This window comes from Taudactylus pleione, unplaced genomic scaffold (genome assembly GCF_031769625.1).
Source record: "Taudactylus pleione unplaced genomic scaffold, aTauple2 ptg000473l, whole genome shotgun sequence".
In the NCBI taxonomy this organism is placed as follows: Eukaryota; Metazoa; Chordata; class Amphibia; order Anura; family Myobatrachidae; genus Taudactylus; species Taudactylus pleione.
Window position 1 is genome coordinate 12,078,367 of NW_028284875.1, and position 18,672 is coordinate 12,097,038.

General features: G+C 45.3%; 1 protein-coding gene across 5 annotated transcripts in view; it reads left to right on the forward strand.

The window, feature by feature from the left end:
- Nucleotides 1-18,672, forward strand: part of PHF10 (PHD finger protein 10) — a 103,170-nt gene that overhangs the window by 37,336 nt on the left and 47,162 nt on the right. Inside the window, exons 6-9 of one of the 5 annotated variants that reach the window (XM_088448982.1) lie at nucleotides 3,691-3,744; nucleotides 3,830-3,979; nucleotides 5,768-5,877; nucleotides 6,227-6,401. In XM_088448982.1, the coding sequence (XP_088305108.1) occupies nucleotides 3,691-3,744; nucleotides 3,830-3,979; nucleotides 5,768-5,877; nucleotides 6,227-6,401 (489 nt within the window). The remainder of the gene's footprint in view (nucleotides 1-3,690; nucleotides 3,745-3,829; nucleotides 3,980-5,767; nucleotides 5,878-6,226; nucleotides 6,402-18,672) is intronic. The other 4 variants (XM_088448984.1, XM_088448983.1, XM_088448985.1 and 1 more) reach the window with 4 other exon arrangements.

Genomic DNA, 18,672 nt, shown 5'->3' on the forward strand with positions numbered 1-18,672 from the left:
TCTCCAGCAGGCACATCGTGTTCTCCAGGGTCGTCCGGTACAGGTCCAGTCGGACAACGCTACCACCGTGGCCTACATAAACAGGCAAGGAGGAACCCGAAGTCGGGCGGCTCTCGTGGAGGTCTCTCGGATCCTGGTATGGGCGGAGCGCAATCTTCCGGCCATATCAGCGGTCTTCATCCCGGGAGTGCTAAATTGGGAGGCGGACTTTCTAAGTCGCCAGGACGTTCATCCGGGGCAATGGTCCCTGCACCCGGACGTTTTTCAACTGCTGGTGGACAGATGGGGTCTTCCAGAGATCGACTTCATGGCGTCCCGGCACAACAACAAGTTGCCGGTGTACGAGTCTCGCACAAGAGACGAAGGGGCGTCTCTGGTGGATGCTCTGTCCGTCCAGTGGACGTTCCGGTTCGCATACCTGTTCCCTCCGGTCTCCCTTCTTCCACGGGTAATCCGGAAATTCAAACAGGAAGGACGGACGCTCCTGTTGATAGCTCCCGCGTGGCCCAGACGGCACTGGTTCTCAGACCTTCAGGGTCTGTCCGTGGACAGTCCTCTGCGGTTGCCGCTACGACCGGACCTTCTGTCTCAGGGTCCTTGTCTTCACCCGGACCTGACTCGGCTGTCTTTGACGGCGTGGCTGTTGAGACGGCCATGGTGAGGTCCCGGGGGTTTTCCAGCTCTGTGGTGCGTACCATGTTGCGAGCTAGGAAACCGTCTTCCGCGTGGATATACCATCGCGTGTGGCATACGTTCTTCCAGTGGTGTCGACCGAGAGGTTATGCACCGCGGGAGTTTCGTCTGTCTCGGATTCTCGCCTTCCTGCAAGCGGGACTAGATCATGGGCTTCGCCTTGCTTCTTTTGAAGGTACAGGTTTCGGCCCTGTCTGTCTGGTTTCACCGTAGGATTGCTACAATCCCGGATGTGCGCACCTTTATGCAAGGTGTTCTCCGCATTCAGTCGCCCTTTGTTCCACCTGTGGTGCCTTGGGATTTGGCTGTGGTCCTGAGGGCTCTCCAGGGACTGCCGTTTGAACCACTGGGCTCAGTGGATCTTAAATGGCTAACAGCTAAGACTGTTTTCTTTCTGGCTATTGCTTCGGCCAGACGTGTTTCTGATTTAGGGGCTCTTTCTTGTAGACCCCCTTTCTTGGTTTTTCATGGGAACAGGGCAGTGCTCCGCACTCGGCCCGAGTTTCTTCCCAAAGTCGTTTCCCAGTTTCATGTTAACGAGGAAATCGTTGTTCCGACCTTTAACTCACCGGGTCTTTCCGTGGGTGAGGCCACTTTGGATGTTGTGCGGGCCTTAAGGACTTATGTTGACCGCACTTCTTCCTTTAGGAAGTCGGACGCCTTGTTTGTCCTCTATGGCTTCCGTAAAAAGGGTTGGCCTGCCTCAAAGCAAACTTTGGCAGCCTGGATCCGTATGGCTATTTCTGAAGCTTATCTTCATGAAGGCCTACCGGTTCCTCCTTCTCTGAAGGCTCATTCCACTAGGTCTGTGGGTCCTTTTGTGGGCAGCTCGACGTGGTGCCTCTGCAGTTCAGATCTGCAAGGCGGCTACGTGGTCCTCTGTCCATACCTTCGTGAGGTATTACAGGTTTGACACCTTCGCCTCTCAGGATGCTTCCTTCGGGCGGCGGATTCTCCTTTCTGCACAGGAGCGTCCCCACCCTTAAAGGCTACTGCTTTGGGACATCCCCAAGGTATCCTGTGGATACCCTATGGACCCTGAAGTAGAAAATATGAGATATGGTAAGAACTTACCCTTGTTATCTCTATTTCTACAAAGTCCATAGGGTTCCACAGGACTCCCGCCCTGTCGCACCTGTGCTGCAGATGGGCTTTGCTCTGGTCACCGGTTTTTCCGTCTCCCTCTGGTGAGAATGTGATTCTTGTGTGTGTGTGTGTGTGTGTGTCCAGATCTTTTTTCTCTCTCTTCCTTCTCCTCCTCCGGCCTATGGCTTGGTAACTAACTGAGGTGCCTTGGCTTGGGGGCGGGGTATAGGAGGGGGACCTAGTGCATCCTGGGAGGCTGAAAGCTTAACTCTATGGTGCCCGATGACTGACGTCACACCTATGCCCCCAAGGTATCCTGTGGAACCCTATGGACTTCGTAGAAATAGAGATAACAAGGGTAAGTTCTTACTATATCTCATATTTTTTTAAATGGGAGTTCCACTTAAGTTTTCTTGTTACAATAAAACATCCAATCACTGACCCAGAGCACAATAGTATGAGGTGCTGAAACCTGAAACCGACACTTCTTCCAAAAAAACAGCTAGGTGAAATAAATAAATATATAAAACCATCAGCCATAACATTAAAACCACCTGCCTCTGCCTAATATTATGTAGGTCCCCTTCATGCCACCTAAACAGCTCTGACCTGTTGTTGAGGCATGGACTCCACAAGACCTTTGAAGGTGTTCTCTGGTATCTGGCACCAAGACGTTAGCAGCAGTTCCTTTTAAGTCCTGAAAACAGCAGGGTGGGGCCTCCATGGCTCAAACTTCTTTTTCTGGCACATCCCACAGATACTCGATTGGATTAAGATCTTGTCGATATGTGGAGGCCAAGTCAACCCCTTGAGCTCTGTCATGTTCCTCCAACCATTCCTGAACAATTTTCTGCAGTGTGGCAGGACGCGTTATCCAGCTGAAAGAGGCCACTGCCATCAGTGAATACTGTTGCCATGAAGGGGTATGCTTGGTCTGCAACAATGTTTAGGTACTTTGTCCACATGAATGCCAGGACCCAAGGTGTCCCAGCAGAACATTGCCCAGAGCGTCACACTACCTCCACTGGCTTGCCCTCTTTCCATAGAGCATCCTGGTGCCATATCTTCCCCAGATAAACTACACATGCACCCAGCCGTCCACATGATGTAAAAGAAAATGTGATTAATCAAACCAAGCCACCTTCTTCCATTGCTCCATGTTCCAGTTCTGATGTTCACGTGCCCATTGTAGGCGCTTTCAGCAGTGGACCTGGGTCAGCATGAGCACTCTGACAGGTCTGCAGCAATGCAGCTAGCTGGGATGCACTGTGTGTGTCGACACCTATCTATCATAGCCAGCATTTAACTTTTCTACAGTTTGTGCTACAGTAGCTCTTCTGTGGGATAGGACCAGACAGGCTAGCCTTCGCTCCCTACGCACATCAATGAGTCTTGGCCACCACTGGCCCTGTCGCTGGGTCACCAGTTGTCCCCTCCTTTGAACACCTTTGATAGGTACTAATCACTGCATACCTGGAACACCCCAACAAGACCTGCCTGGAGATGCTCTGACCCAGTTATCTAGCCATTAGAATTTGGTCCATGTCAAAGTTGCTCAGATCTTGCACTTGCCCATTTTTTTCTGCTTCCAAGAAATCAGCTTTAAGAGCTGACTGTTCACTTGCTGCCCAATAGTCCCATCCCTTTACAGGTGCCTTTGTAAAGAAATAATCAATGTCTATTAATTTCACCTGTCAGTGGTTTTAATGTTATGGCTTAGAGAGGTATATAAAATGGAGATCCACCATAGACAGCATGGCTTTGGACTTTCCAGTAAGACTGTCATCAGTTTTACACAACATTTTAAAATGTATATTTTTGATAGTTATATTGAGTTTAAGGAATACATTTAGTGGCTATTTTAAGAATCATAGCTCAAACTGTTTTTATACCAATATCTTTCCATAACAGATAACTACTGAAGAGATTCAGAATGAAGTATGTGATCAGGATGAAACAGGGAAAGTAAACAGTTTTACTGTAAATTCCTCTTATTCTTAGATTGTGTGAATGTGATTAGATACCTAACGAGAATATTCCTGTTTTTCAGCAACAGCAGCAGCAAAATACGCAAAAGGTGGAGCCTAGCAAAGTCCCTGAGTACATCAAGAAAGCTGCCAAGAAAGCTGCAGAGTTTAATAGCAATTTAAATCGTGAGCGAATGGAAGAGAGAAGAGCATATTTTGATTTACAAACGCACGTAAGGCATTACATTTTGTGATTCATTGCGTCATGTGTGTACCTGGTTATTTTTGCCAAATGGAATTGTGGAAGGAGTTTATAAAAACTAAGAATGAGGCAGTCAGCAATTTCTGGGATATTCTCATAATAATGAAAACATTTGTTGGGTTCTAGGAGTTGTTTTATGCGAATTTGTTGTAGGCCAAGCTTTTAAATGCATACAAGTGCCATATCATTTTTTTTTTATCATTGGTTCTCATTTTTACTTACTACCAAATTATTTAGAACACATAACTATCACATTATTCAACACACTTAAGCCACATAGGATTTGCGCTTGGACACCCAAAGTTTGTCATACCAGCAAAGCGCACCAGTGACCAAGAAGGAGCCACACAAGTGCAGAGCAGCAATCCACCCACATTTAGCTAAACACACTGGGTAACAAGTAAGAACTCCAGAGGAGCGCAAAATAATCACAATAACCACCAACTACAATGAGAAACACTCATTGCATGGCTTTGCATTAGTGTGTGACCCTTATATGACATGCATTGTGTCGCACAGAATACGTAAGATGTATGCATTGTGAAGGATATGTCCTGAAACGTGGTGCTAGGTAATTACGCAAGTACATTTTGCCAGAGATCCACTGCGATATAATAAAAGCTGTCCTATCCACTTAACGCACACAAAGGAAGAACAATAAACTAGTGTCAAACAAATTGGGCAAAGTTTTTAGTTTCTTCATACATCTGCAAATATGATGAAAAAAGTAGGTAAAACAGCATGTGAGGTGCACATATTATTCCCCATATTTTGTTCAGTTCAAATAGAAATCAATGATCTCTGTTGTGTAATGTCAGCAACTTTGCAAAGAATAGATGTGTCCACATACACCTATCCTCAGATAGCCCCGTTTAGCACGCCACAGACATTTAGGGGGAGATTTAGTTTTCGCTGGCAACTGTCAGTACCGTACGCCCAACGGAGTAATTCAGTTGTTGCTCTGTAGGGGCGGGAACAGCCGCCGGCACTTCCGCTCGCCCTTCCCTGAGGAGGCGAGCAGTAATGTAGGGGAGTTTGGGCGCCCTATCCTGGACTTTAGATGGGTTTAGCAGTTTTACACTAAGATAATATGCACACACAAATATTGAATATCAGGGATCCAATATGAAACAAATGAGATATCAAATAGATGTGACCATAAGTAATCAATATGACCCCAAAGGGTGCTGGATTATAAGAAGATTAATTAAGCAAATATAATTACCCTCATAAGGGGATAAAGAAAGACATAAATAACAATTGGAAATGAATACGCAATTACCCTTAATCACAGGATTTAAACAGATTTAAAAACCGGCACGTACCCAGAAGATGGCCCCTGGGACTCCCAGGTTACCGATTCCCTGGAAGTCCGGATATTCCTAAGAAGATGTGTGTACCATCAAGACCAGACCATTGATCCAGGAGTCGTGTAAGCATTGGGACCTTTTGTATTTGACCCCTGGTCTCTTTGCTTTGTAAACATCCATGCTTTGTGAGAACGAAGAATTGGAGTGACAAATGAATGTATTGCCTTGATATCATTGTTTCTAAGACCTGCTGTTAGACACATTGTTGCATAAAATGTTATGACACACTTCCATGCTGAGTTGTAGTTACCTTGTGAATTGTCCGCTATTAATATTCTTATTGCTTTCATTTCATCAGTGTGTTCTTACTGAATACAATTTTGGGGATCTAGTGATATTCACTCTGTAATGGAATCTGAATGTAATATGGTGAACTTATTCTATAATAGGTAATACAAGTGCCTCAGGGAAAATACAAAATTCTACCTGCTGAAATGACAAAAGTTAGTTCTTATCCTGTTTCCCTCATACCTGGACAGTTTCAAGAGTATTATAAAAGGTAAGTCTCCTTTTACATGTTAGTCCTAATCTCATAGTCAGGAACTGGAGTGATTCTGTCAATTTAGCCCATAGATTTAAAGTAGCAATAGGTTAAATGGCAGAACCATTTTTTTTTTTTAACCTTTAAATTATTGCTGCTTTAACAGTCCTGCAACTGGCAATCTATTACATGAGGGCCTATATGTGAATTTATATATGAATATACTCCTTAAACTGAATAGTTTGTGGAAATATATATTTAATATTAAACAAGAATCAGTAGATAATCTTCATTTTAAAGCACATTTTTATAATCTGCTGCATTCCTGTATACATGCTTAACATGTATTTGCTGTATTGCTTTCCAGGTATTCCCCGAATGAGCTCCGGTACTTGCCACTAAACACAGCCTTGTTTGAGCCTCCACTGGATCCTCTGGACCCTGAACTGCTGGCTCTTGACAGTGATGGAGATTCTGATGAGATTGATGAAGGTCGCAGTGAAAAGAAAAAACCCAAAGGAACCTCAGTAAGACTGCCATGTGTGGGTTTTCTACTTTTATTTCTATTGATGTTGTTTCATGTATTCTTGACTGTGCAATTTGCAATTGGTGTATCTTAGGGACTAGACCAAATTACTTTTTACTTAGACAGTAACTGCAGTGTGACATCTGTTATAGATGACTGGTACTTCTTTCAGATTTTGTTATGTAACAACAGTATGCCACAAAACTTGCCTTCTATAGCATTTTATCAATGTTTTATTTTTTCTTTTCTTACTAGAAAATATTTTATTGAAGACTTATATAAAGTGCACAGCAGATATTATGTATTATCCTTCATATGTTATTGAATAAAGTAGACTGCAAAAGTACAGTACCACAACCATATAAAAGATTACAATACACATCTGAATTTAATAGTAATGAAGATATGTAACTTTTACTGAAAGTATAAAATTTGTGCCAATAATACAGAAAACTTCCACATAAGCTCATACGAGTAATGCCAATGCACAGACAGCCGCATTCGTGGCCTGTCAAGCAACCTATAATGTTTAAAGGGATAAGGGCACTCCTTGTATTTGTTAACGATACTGCCTTTGAACCTTATGAATACCCCTGCCTATACCTTCTAATATCCTTCCTATAAACCTCTAAGGATGACTCTATTTTCCGTACGCAGTCATACAGTAAAAAAAGACTCCAGACCTAGAACCTGTGGTTCCAAAGCACAAAGTATTATTCAAGTAAAAGTACAGCAGTTACACGCTATGATCTTCATATAATCTTAGCGCAAAGAAATTATACAGCTCCAAGTACAGTTATACATACGCAGCGCTCTCTGGTCCAGATGTAGGCATCAGCAAGAAACCCCTCGTCAATCAGCATTCAGCACGAAGACAAGGAACCCAGGGTCAGAGCACACATATTTATACCCCCCAGAAATAAACAACACAATAGAGAAGTTTGTTGCTAATACCATTGGTCCTAAAGGAGAGGGCATATGTTACAAGGCATTTAACAGGTTGGTTCAAATAGACACAGTCCAGCCTCTAACAACTAGTGGTCTCTGGTTTCCCGCCTCATTGAAATCCTAACAGTTTTTCATATAATGTACATTTTGTTGCTTGATGTCTCTGCGGTCCATAAGTTGAGAATGCATGTTGCGATCTCTCCATCGATATTACTGGAATACTGTTGAGAGAGTGCGCATCAGTACAATACCAAACATGGCTTACTTATCACGTATAAAACCTTAGTTATGAAATAATCTTTATTTCCTAACAATTATAATAAATGTGCATACTTGAATCTTATACCTTAAAGCTTATGGAACCTTGTATGTGAATATGTAATGTGTGAGTATGTGGGGTTTGATGTAAAGACGCTAGTTAACTTGGGGCAGATGCGTGTGCATGAAGCTAATATTTGGAGTTTTCATACAGAATCTTATGCATTCGCTAATATGCGACTAGTTAACAGCACTATTGTGCATATTAATGTGTATATGAGAAATTGTGTAAGATGCAATCGCATGATGCTAATAGTAATATCGCCACATGTACTAAGGTGTGAGTTTATGTAAAATGGCGCTTAGGCGGCCATTCGCAAAATGGAATCTTGCGATCTCATTTCCAAGATGGCGTCTTGCGGCCAGTCGCAACATGGCGTCGCTGCGATCCAATTTTAAACTGATCTTGTCTCAGCCAATTATCCAGCTTCGACATTGTATAAAGGGAAGAAAGAGAATTCGAGTGACTCATTGCAATAGATAAGTTTGCTGTTTACAAATGCCACAAAATTCTGGTTAATGTGTAGTATTTTGTTGATGAATATTCCTTCCACCACATGTTCTTCCCTTCTTGAGCCTTTACCTGAATTTTCTCCAGGACTGAACAGTCTAAAAGAGTTTTTAAGGGGTTATTCTTCTGCGGGTTCCATAGGGTCCGCAGGAATTACCTTGGGATATATAGTTGGATAGCATCCAATGCACCAAAAAGCAAAGCTTTGGAGCTCCCAGCATGCACTGGACAGTGGCAGGTGGGCAGTTTGATTGGGGTGGTACACCTGTCAAACCGTAATGCAGGTGTCCTAAGGCGAGCTCAGGGAGGACAGAAACCTCTTTCCTTCTGCTCCACGGGAGGTTTCTGTCCTCCCTGAGCTTGCCTTAGGACACCTGCGTTATGGTTTTGACAGGTGTACTGCCCGCAGCCACAGACATTCAGTTGTTTCGTTTGGTGCGCGGCAAGTGCACCTGTTTTTACAGTGGGACTGCTCAGGCAGTCTCAAGCTTTTTTTTTTTTTTCCCAGAGTTTAGCGGTGCTAGGCACCGTAAAGGACGCCTGCACTGCGACGCCGACAACACCAGCATCTGCCTTGTGCCACTGGGTTTTCAGCGGTGCTGGGCAGTGGCTTGCTGCTGAGGCCTGGGACTGCGGTCGGAGAAACGGAGATGCAGGTAAGTGCGCTAAGCAGTCCCTTACCTCTGGTGCTGAGACGCATCAGAGGGCGGCTGCGTGTGCAGGACGACGCCTCACTGGGTGACCGGGACCGTATCGTCTGTTGCCGGGGATGGGTGGTAAGACTCACTAGAGCGCACTAGTACACGTCTTGCCACCTTGTAGTGCAGCGTTCCTGGCCATCAAAACTCGCAGCCATGGGGAGATGGGCGCTCCCCCGGCCGCTCCTCCCCCCAGACGCAAAGTTCCGGTTTTGGAAAGCCAAGGCGTCTGGTATAAAGGACCTCCTCGTGGTTGAGACACGCGCAGTTGAGCGTTCTGGCAGCGCTGCGGCAGTGTTCTCAGAGGCTGGTCTGTCTCCCTATATCCCTCTCCATCAGGTTTGGCATATAGTGTGCTCTATATCCTACCATTACCCCGCTGGGGCTGGCTAGTTGATCAGAGCTCAGATTGCTGTTGCAATAATGTGTATTCATGCATTGTATGTGACTATGCTAGTTGCTGCTGCTTGTACACTGCCTATTGTTTTCAAGCTATCACTGTATCTCTCCTCATTCATCTGACGTTGTGTGTGGGGGGGTCATTGATATAAAGCCATGTATACTGTGTACCTCAACCATTGATATAATATCATGTCTGAAGGTAATGAGCAGGATGTGAGTTTACCGGTTGGTTTGTCTTGGAATTTCTGTTCTACAAAACTGTCTAATCAGGATGTTGATGGAATATGTAGCAGATTATTACAGCATATATCTAATGCATCTGTACTAAAGGTAGAGCCACAAATGGTAGCTATCACGCCTCAGGTTTTGTCCTATTTGATAGGCAAAGCTACTGAGGTTAAGGCTGCGGTACCACAGGTAGTACCCCAGGCTGTAGGGTACCCACAGCCTACGCATCATCCTGTAGATATGCCTCCTATAAATCCCTGTTGGGATTATGCTGAGGCTCACTCTAGTCAGTGTATTGCCATCCTCAGTCTCTCCGCAGGTGGAGAAGCCAGCGGGGATAAAGAAGCAGGGGCATAAGAGAAGATCTCGTCAGGTGTCACATATCTCGTCAGGTGTCACAAGTTGTGGACATTCCCTCTCTGGTTAGAACTGGTCTCAACATAAAAGAGGTAGAGGAAATTGCTCTGATAGATGATGAGCCAGTCTTTAGGCGCCAGTTAGTGTCTAAAGATTATTTTCCTCGGTCTGGACAACTGACTAATCTTATGGCTGAAGCTTGGGAGACTCCTAATAAGCATTTTCAGCCCACTAAGAATTTGACCTCTCGATATCCATTTGCTCCAGGAGCCTGTAACAAATGGGAGATTCCACCAACGATGTGACGAGGCTGGTCAAAAGCGCTACGTTGCCCATCCCAGCAGCGTCCTCATTAAAAGAGGTTACCGATAGAAAGATTGATAATCATTTAAAATCAATGTTTTCAATGTCGGGAGCTGTTACCAGGCCCGCTATAGCCTGGGTAGCTAAAGCTATGGAGGAATGTAGTAAGGCACTAGAGGCTTCTATGATTAACACGTCTAGAGATCAGCGGGCTCTTTTTGGCCAATTGCAAGAAGCAGCTATGTATATGGTGGAGGCAGGGATCGACGCAGGTGTTCTAGCATCTATGATCTCGGCCAACTCGGTGGCAGCCCGCAGGTCCCTCTGGCTTAAGACATGGAAAGCGGATGTAGGGTCCAAGAAGGCTCTGGAATAATTGCCATTCTCAGAGAAGGTACTATTTGGTCCAGGTCTAGATGATGTAATGACTTCCTTGGCAACACCGAGGTCAGCGGAATTACCATCCACGTCTACCTCTAAGGCAGCCATATCGGTCCTTGCATCCGCAAAGTAGGACTAAGAGGCAGTCCTCAGCCAAACAAATTGGCAAGAGAGCACAGCCCAAAGGGTCTTGGCCGGGCAAACGCCCTGCTTCCAAGCCAGACAGTAAGCCTACTGTCTGATGGGGTGGGCCTCCCCCTGGAGGATGTCAGGGTTGGAGGCCAACTGTTGCAGTTTACTCAGGCCTGGCATCAGACCGCTACAGATGACTGGGTACGAGAGCTAGTCTCTCAGGGTTATGCCATCATGTTCCTCAGGCATCCCCCTCCAAAGGTTTGTGGGCACAACCCTTCCTACAGACTCGGTCAGGGCCGCGGCCTACCGGGAGTCTATTGGGGCCCTCCTGGAATCAGGTGTTATAGTCCCTGTCCCTGTGATGCAACAGGGAAGGGGTTACTATTCAATTGTGTTTTCAATTCAAAAACCCAATGGGTCACACTGCCCTATATTAAATCTGAAATCCCTCAACAGATTTATCAACGTGCCCAAATTCCGGTCAATTGTGTTGGCGATGGAGCCTGAGGACTTTATGGTCTCCCTGGACATACAAGATGCATATCTGCATGTCCAAATTTACAAAATCTCACCAAGCCTTTCTCAGGTTGGCAATAGATCAGCAACACTATCTGTTTCAGGCGCTACCTTTCGGGTTGGCCACAGCCCCTCGGGTATTCACCAAGATAATGGCGGTCATGATGGCTCATCTCAGACGACATGGAGTCAGGATACTGCCATATTTAGATGACCTCCAAATATTGGCACAATCTCAGGAGATGTTACAATATAATTTACGGATGACCATTGTCTGCTTACAAGAGTAGGGCTGGGTAATCAATTGGAATAAGTTGTCACTTTCTCCAACTCAGCAGATGGTGCACCTGGAGGCATGGCTGGACTCTCTGGGACAGAGGATTCTTCTTCCAGAGGACAAGATTTTAACACTACAGGCTCATGTGCACAAATTGCTTTGAAAGCAAACAGTGGGCCTGATTCAGAGCCGCTCGTAAGCTCCGAGCGATATTCGCACATCCGCGCATGTTTATGGGTCGTAATGCGCATGCGCCAACCAATCAGTGCGGTCGGAAATCGTGTGTTCGCAAAATAGCGAGTGCCTGCTAATTTGAGTGACAGGATGAGGCGTTTGTGGGTGGTAACAAGGGAAGGTGCTTGAAAACGGCGAGTGGAGATCCAAACGCAGGCGTGCCAAACGGTCAAAACGGGCGTTTTAAGGGTGTGCATAATTAACAAAGCAGCGTCATCGGCCACGTCACTTGGTTGTCTCTAAGCCTGAACTGTTCGCATGATTGCGGTAGGAAAATCCAACCACAAGCACTGCAAGCGCCTTTCAATGTACTCGATTAATCTAATAAATAGCGGAGATGACGTATGATGCGAATGGCCAGGGGGCGTCTTTACAAAATAGCGAGTGCATATTTCGTTAGCTCGCTCAGACATAGAGGCGGCAACAGACCGCAAAGAGTGAGCGCTCTTTTAAAATATCCGGCCCCTTTTTCTGAACGAGCGAGCGCAAATAGCGTCCGGCTCTGAATCAGGCCCAGTGTCCGTTCACTTGGCGATGCGTAGTAGCCACATTCGACATGGTGGCTTATGCCCAGTTCCACTCCAGGTCCCTACAGCGGTGGATCCTGGCTCAGTGGGAAGGTCAGTATCATCGGATAAAAACCCAGGTGGTACACACCTCGCCGGAGGTCCGTCTCTCCTTAGCCTGGTGGCTGGAGACGACTCATTTAAACAAGGGTTGTCCGTTATGGACCCCAGAATGGGTACTTCTCACCACGAACGCAAGTCTGCGAGGATGGGGAGCAGTGACGGGTCGTCACACTTTTCAGTGAAAGTGGACATACCAAGAAAGTAATCTACCAATAAACATATTGGAGCTTCGGGCAGTGCACAAAGCAGGCCTGTCCAGGTTCAGTCCGACAATGCGACAACAGTGGTCTACATAAATAATCAAGGAGGCATTCGAAGCCATGGAAGAAGTGTAAAGGATTCTGCTATGGGCCGAATGCCATCTTCCTGCAATATTTATCCCAGCTGTTCTCAACTGGGAAGCGGACTTCCTAAGTCGCCAGGACTTAAACGCCGGAGAATGGGCCCTTCATCCGGAGGTATTTCAAGTCCTGGTGGACAGGTGGGGGATACCAGACGTAGACCTTATGGCATCACGTCACAACCACAAGGTCCCCAGGTACGGGTCCAGAAAAAGGGACCCCTCAGTAGCCTTCGTGGATGCTCTGGCGGTGAGATGGAAGTTCAGGTTGGCATACCTGTTTTCTCCAATCTCCCTTCTCTCAAAGGTCGTCAGAAAATTCAAACAGCAAGGCGGCAGGATGATACTGATTGCTCCTTCCTGGCCCAGGAGGCATAGGTTTGTGGATCTGATACGTCTATCAATAGACAGTCCATTTCCACTGCCTCTGCGGCAGTACCTGTTAATGCAGGGTCCCTGCCAATACCAGTATTTACCTTGGCTGGCTTTGATGGCTTGGCTCTTGAGTCTTCCGTCTTAAAGGCCAAGGGGTTTTCTCCTTCAGTGATACAGACGATGTTTAGAGCAAGGAAGCCTGCTTCTGCTTGCATCTATCACAGGATTTGGCTGTCATTTTTTCTGTGGTGTTCCAACAAGAGATATGACCCTAAGATATTCAAGGTATCCAGGGTAATTGGTTTTCTCCAGACTGGATTAGATTTAGGTCTTTGCTTGGCTACCTTGAGAGTCCAAGTTTCGGCTTTGACTGCTTGGTTCCAGCGCAAGATTGCTCCTCTGCCGGATGTTAGAACATTCATGCAGGGGGTACTGCGGCTGCAACCTCCACTGCTCCCACCGGTAGCACCGTGGGATTTGTCTTTGGTTCTCAGGGCACTGCAGACTCATCCCTTTGAACCCTTGGATAAGGTGGACTTGAGGTGGCTGACAGTGAAGACGCCTTTTCGCCTAGCTATCTCTTCAGCTCGCAGATTGTCTTTCTGACTTGGCAGCTTTGTCATGTCATATTTGGTGTTCCCTCAAAATAGAGCGATCCTCCGTACCAAGGCGGGCTACCTTCCAAAGGTTGTCTCCCATTTTCACATTAATGAGGAAATTGTAGTCCCGGCCTTTAAATCCTCAGACCTGTCTACAGGTAAGGCTTCCCTTGATGTGGTTCGAGCACTCCGGATCTACGTGGATCAGACAAGTCCATCAGGAAGTCTGATTCACTCTTTTTGTTATATGGTTTTCACAAAAGAGGTTGGCCAGCAAACAAACCTTGTCTCGCTGGCTTCGTATGGCCATTTCTCAGGTCTACTCTCAGGCTGATCTCCCTGTTCCTAACAAGATGACTGCACTTTCCACGCGGTCGGTCGGACCATCATGAGCGGTAAGATGAACAGCTCTGCAAGGCAGCGACTTGGTCTTCCTTAAGTACGTTTATAAAGTTCTATGCTTTTTGATATGTATGCCTCCCAGTATGCTTCCTTTTGGGCGGCGGATTCTCCTATCTGCTCAGGAGCGTCCCCACCCTTAAGGGAATTGCTTTAGGACGTCCCAAGGTAATTCCTGTGGACCCTATGGAACCCGAAGAAGAAATATAGAATTATGGTATAACATAACTTTTTTGATAATTCTTTTTCTTCAAGGTCCATAGGGTCCACAGGGCACCTGGCCTCAGATGGACTTGTTCTTAAACTTTATATCACAGTTTCCCTCTACGCTTGTTGAGTGTTTTCTTGTGAAATGTTTCTTCCTTCTCCACTCTCCGTCTCTTGCCGTGAGGCTTGGTCATGAACTGAATGCCTGTGGCTGGGAGCTTGGTATATAGGGGAGAGAACCAGTGCATGCTGGGAGCTCCAAAGCTTTGCTGTTTGGTGCATTGGATGCTATCCAACTATATATCCCAAGGTATTTCCTGTAGTCCCTATGGACCTCGAAGAAAAATATTTATCAAAAGGTATGTTATACCATAATTCTATATTTACTAAAGTGCTGGTTTTTAGAAGTGGAATTGTTGCCCATAGCAACCAATCAGATTCTACTTATTTATCTAGCACCTTCTAGAAGATAATAGAATCTGATTGGTTGCTATGAGGAAACCCACTTTAGTAAATAATAGAGATGTGCAGGCTTGGTTCGGTTTTCCATCCAAAATCTGATTTTTCCCAGCAAATTTCGGGTCTCAGGGGCAAAATGTCATATTTCATGGACTTTTGTCGTTGACATTTTGCTTTTTTCTGTTATCCAAAATTTGGCGGCAAAAAATATAAATCTAAATTTGGTGGGAAATCCGAGCCTGCACAGCTCTAGTAAATATACCCCTAAATGTAAGAGTTGTGCCCTGGAATGTTGTTAATGCAGCTTATTAATGTCACTGCAACCACCCAATATGCAGTAGCAGTAACCTTCTCCAAATGTAATTTACTTTCCACATTTCCAGAATGTTGGCTTGCTAGAATAATCCGGTGCAGGCTTCAGTGTAGATAAGTTTTTATGAATAGTAATTGCCTCAGTATGGGGATCTTCACTGATTGTAATTGGATTTGAGCAGAGTAACACAAAAATGTAATTGTCATTACTCGGCCCACTAATATGTCGAAACTTTTGTCATCTTAAGTGCTAGTACTAGAAGAGAGAATATAGAAACTGCTTACAGATAAAGGTTATATCCACCGAACAGATCCTGCAGAGTATACAGATGTGTTCCTAAACATCTTTGCTGCAGTAGCGCCAAAAAGCCGGTCTCAGTGCACCAGGTGACGCGAGACGCTGCTGGAGCTGGGCGTCTTTTTTTTTTTTTTTGCTTAAATTGCAATGCATTCCAACTAGAACGCAGCAGGCTGTTATATATTTGATAACTTATATACAGTATCTGTGTACAACAGAGTCTCTGCATCTGTGTACGAAGTGCTACAATGTAGCAGCCACAGTTTCCTTCATTCTAAATTCCGTTGTGCTTCATATACAGACTCAAGCCAAGCAAGTCGCGCTGTGTGGCGTACTGAGGCTAGATGTATGAGGACAACTCTGTGTATTTTGCATGTTTTAACCACTACGCATGTATGTGTACAATGAAAACCATGGCTAAATTCTGACCAGAGACTCTTAAGAGAACAAAAACATGTTCTAAAAAGCCAATGACAAAATTTCTAGGCTGTATCTACAAGGGTCTGCATATGGCATGAGTTCGAGGTATAATCACAACTTGTATAAAACTTGCACTATTTGAGGCACACAGTGCAAAACAACCTATACTCTGACCAATGCATACATCTGGGCTCAGTACAATAGCTACACAGCACATGATGGATCACAATAAACACAATGCAGTACAGTACAGCAGTTGTATTAAGGGATGACATATTTAAGACTATATGTGTGAAATAAATCCGATGTCTTGTGTACGCTTTTTTTTTATTTCTCCCATAAAGGAGGAGGCTTTAGATAATGGAGGCAGGGTCCATAGAGCTCCACAGGGAGACATATGGGGTGTAGGTGGGACCTGGAGGACCGGACACCAACAGCAAAGCATTTCAATCCCAGGATGCTCCGGTCCCACCCCCATACCCCGTCCCACAGCCTGAGGACACTCCAGTTTTGCTGGAGTCCGGCAGGAGCTGGACCACCATTATAACAGAGGGCTGCATTAATCAGCCAAGCTTTAATTTTATGATTTAATTTACTTTTTATTTTTTTACCAAACGGGCGAGCAGCACCAGACTGTCCTCCGGACATCTATGCTGCCGCCCCATCACCCCTCCGCGGCACCGTGACACCAAGCCTGTGCTAGGTACTCACGGCGGGGCTCCGAGGGGGACTAGCTAGCAGGCTCCCCAGACTGCAGCCTGGAATCCAGGGGACAGGTAAGGCGGAACCCCGTTCGCGGGGACCCGCGTCTTAGTGCAGTCTTGCCTCCGGTCTCAGGAGACAGACCGGAGGCGCTGATGTGGACACTGGCTCGCCCACTACTCCATTAGACCACCGGGGCATAACGATACTGGTGCAGAGGCATATTGTAAAGGCCAGTGGACCCGGTGGTTTAGCCAAAGGATAAGGCGCTCTCCCTGCAGCCCCTCCCCCAGCTCAGGGCGCCATTCCACTGTGGTCTTGGTGTTCCTTGAGCTGCTCCTCCCTCACCCTCTGTAACCTCAAAGGCGCGCGGAAGCCATTTTAGGCAAGCAGGGAAAAACGTTGGGTCCAGTCTCCATGTAGATCTCTCTCATGGGTTATACAGCGCTATATTATACCAGCCACTGTGGTCTGTGTAGTTGATTTTAGTGCCCATTGTGAACATGTAATGTTTTTTTCTGCGTTTTGTATGTGACTTGTGCTAGCGCTAATCTCTATTTTCTATACTGTCAGTTTATACCTGTCCCTTTTTTCTACTATACCCTTACATACTAAGGTATTGGGGGTTCATAGTACCTCACATCTGCTATTTAAGTGTGAGGACTATCACATACTATATAGTGTGGTTGCCACTACATTGTGCCATATTACACAAACTGCAAGGTGTTCATTGCACTGTATCATACTGTATATTCTATTACTCTTGTGACTATGTCTGGCAGAGGGAAGAATAACAAGCAGCCTTATGCTGCTCCTCCTACTCTGATAGCTTGTAAATCCTGCTCTGCGGGCTTAACCACAGAGGACCTCATTCAGGATGGTCTCTGTATTAAATGTTACACAGCCCCAGGTCCATCAGCCCTGGTGTCTCTCCCTCCGGACCCACACTGTGCTGCCTTTTCACAAACGCTGGCAAAACTTGTGAACAAAGTAGCAGTCCCCGTGATGGCTCCACCGATGGGATGGCCACAGCAGGTACCCCAGCGAATCCTTTGCCTCCCCCATGGATAGACATACGGTCTACCTCAGTAGATAGGCTAATACCTCTACGGTTTTTCAGCAAATGCTGCAAAAAGATAAACCTTTACCCACTAACAGGGGTATCCAATATGGGTGCGATAACATCGTTTTTTGCGTTAATATCGCACTTTTTAACTTTTTTGCGTTATCGCTGGTTTTAGTTTTACACCGTATTCAATTTCAAAGACTTATCGCAGTTTTGAAAAGTCTTTGATAAAAAATGGTGATAACTTTTCACCATTGAATAGGTGTCGAAAAAAAGTGCAGAATTGGGGTTTAGGGGTGCAGGCTTAAAAAAAATAGCCTGCACCCCTGATATTGACATTTAAAAAAGAACTGTGTCAAAAAAAGTTTTGGAAAAAAAAAATAGGGACACCCCAAAAAATTAATTTAAAAATTGGGGTGCAAAAAAAAAAAATGGGAAAAAATTGTTAAACAATATGGAAATAGGTTCAGGGCTATTCTGCAAGTATGCGGCAGGTGTTTTCTAGAATAGATTTATAGTGGCAGGTGCACAATTGCAGAATTTTTAAAAACTTACTTTAGGGACACCAAAATATGCTAGTACCCATTTTCATGTACCCCAAATTTGATGGGACCACTTAAAAAAACGAAAAAAATAACCTAAGTGCTCTTCTGCATCACTTCTTCAATGTCGGGAAAAAAACACCTGCTGCGGCTATTTAAATCCCCGACTTTCAATTAAAGGCTAAAACGGGGGTACCCATAGTGTTCCCCCTTGTTTTTACAACTTTAGGGGGTCTTACAATTATTTTAAGGAAAAATTCGTAACTTTACGCAAATCCAACTTCAGAGTTTCCCGTTTTCGTTAATTTTATTTATATAATACGGGGATAAGCGGGAGCGCGCACCATACCTTTACGCAGAAAAAAACTCCGACATGAAACGTTAACTTCGCCAGGGAAGTTAACCTTTCATATTGAATACCCCTCTAAGCCTACTAAACGTACTATGATATCTTCACCATCCACACAGTTATCTGATTCTGAGATTTCATCTGGGGAGGCAGAAGACGCAGATCTCTCTCACTCTGACTCTGTCTCAGGAGAAGAGGAGCCACTCTCTAAACTAAATATACCTGCTCTTGTGAGAGCTGTTAAAACTGTATACAATCGGGAAACCGGCTGCCTTAATACCG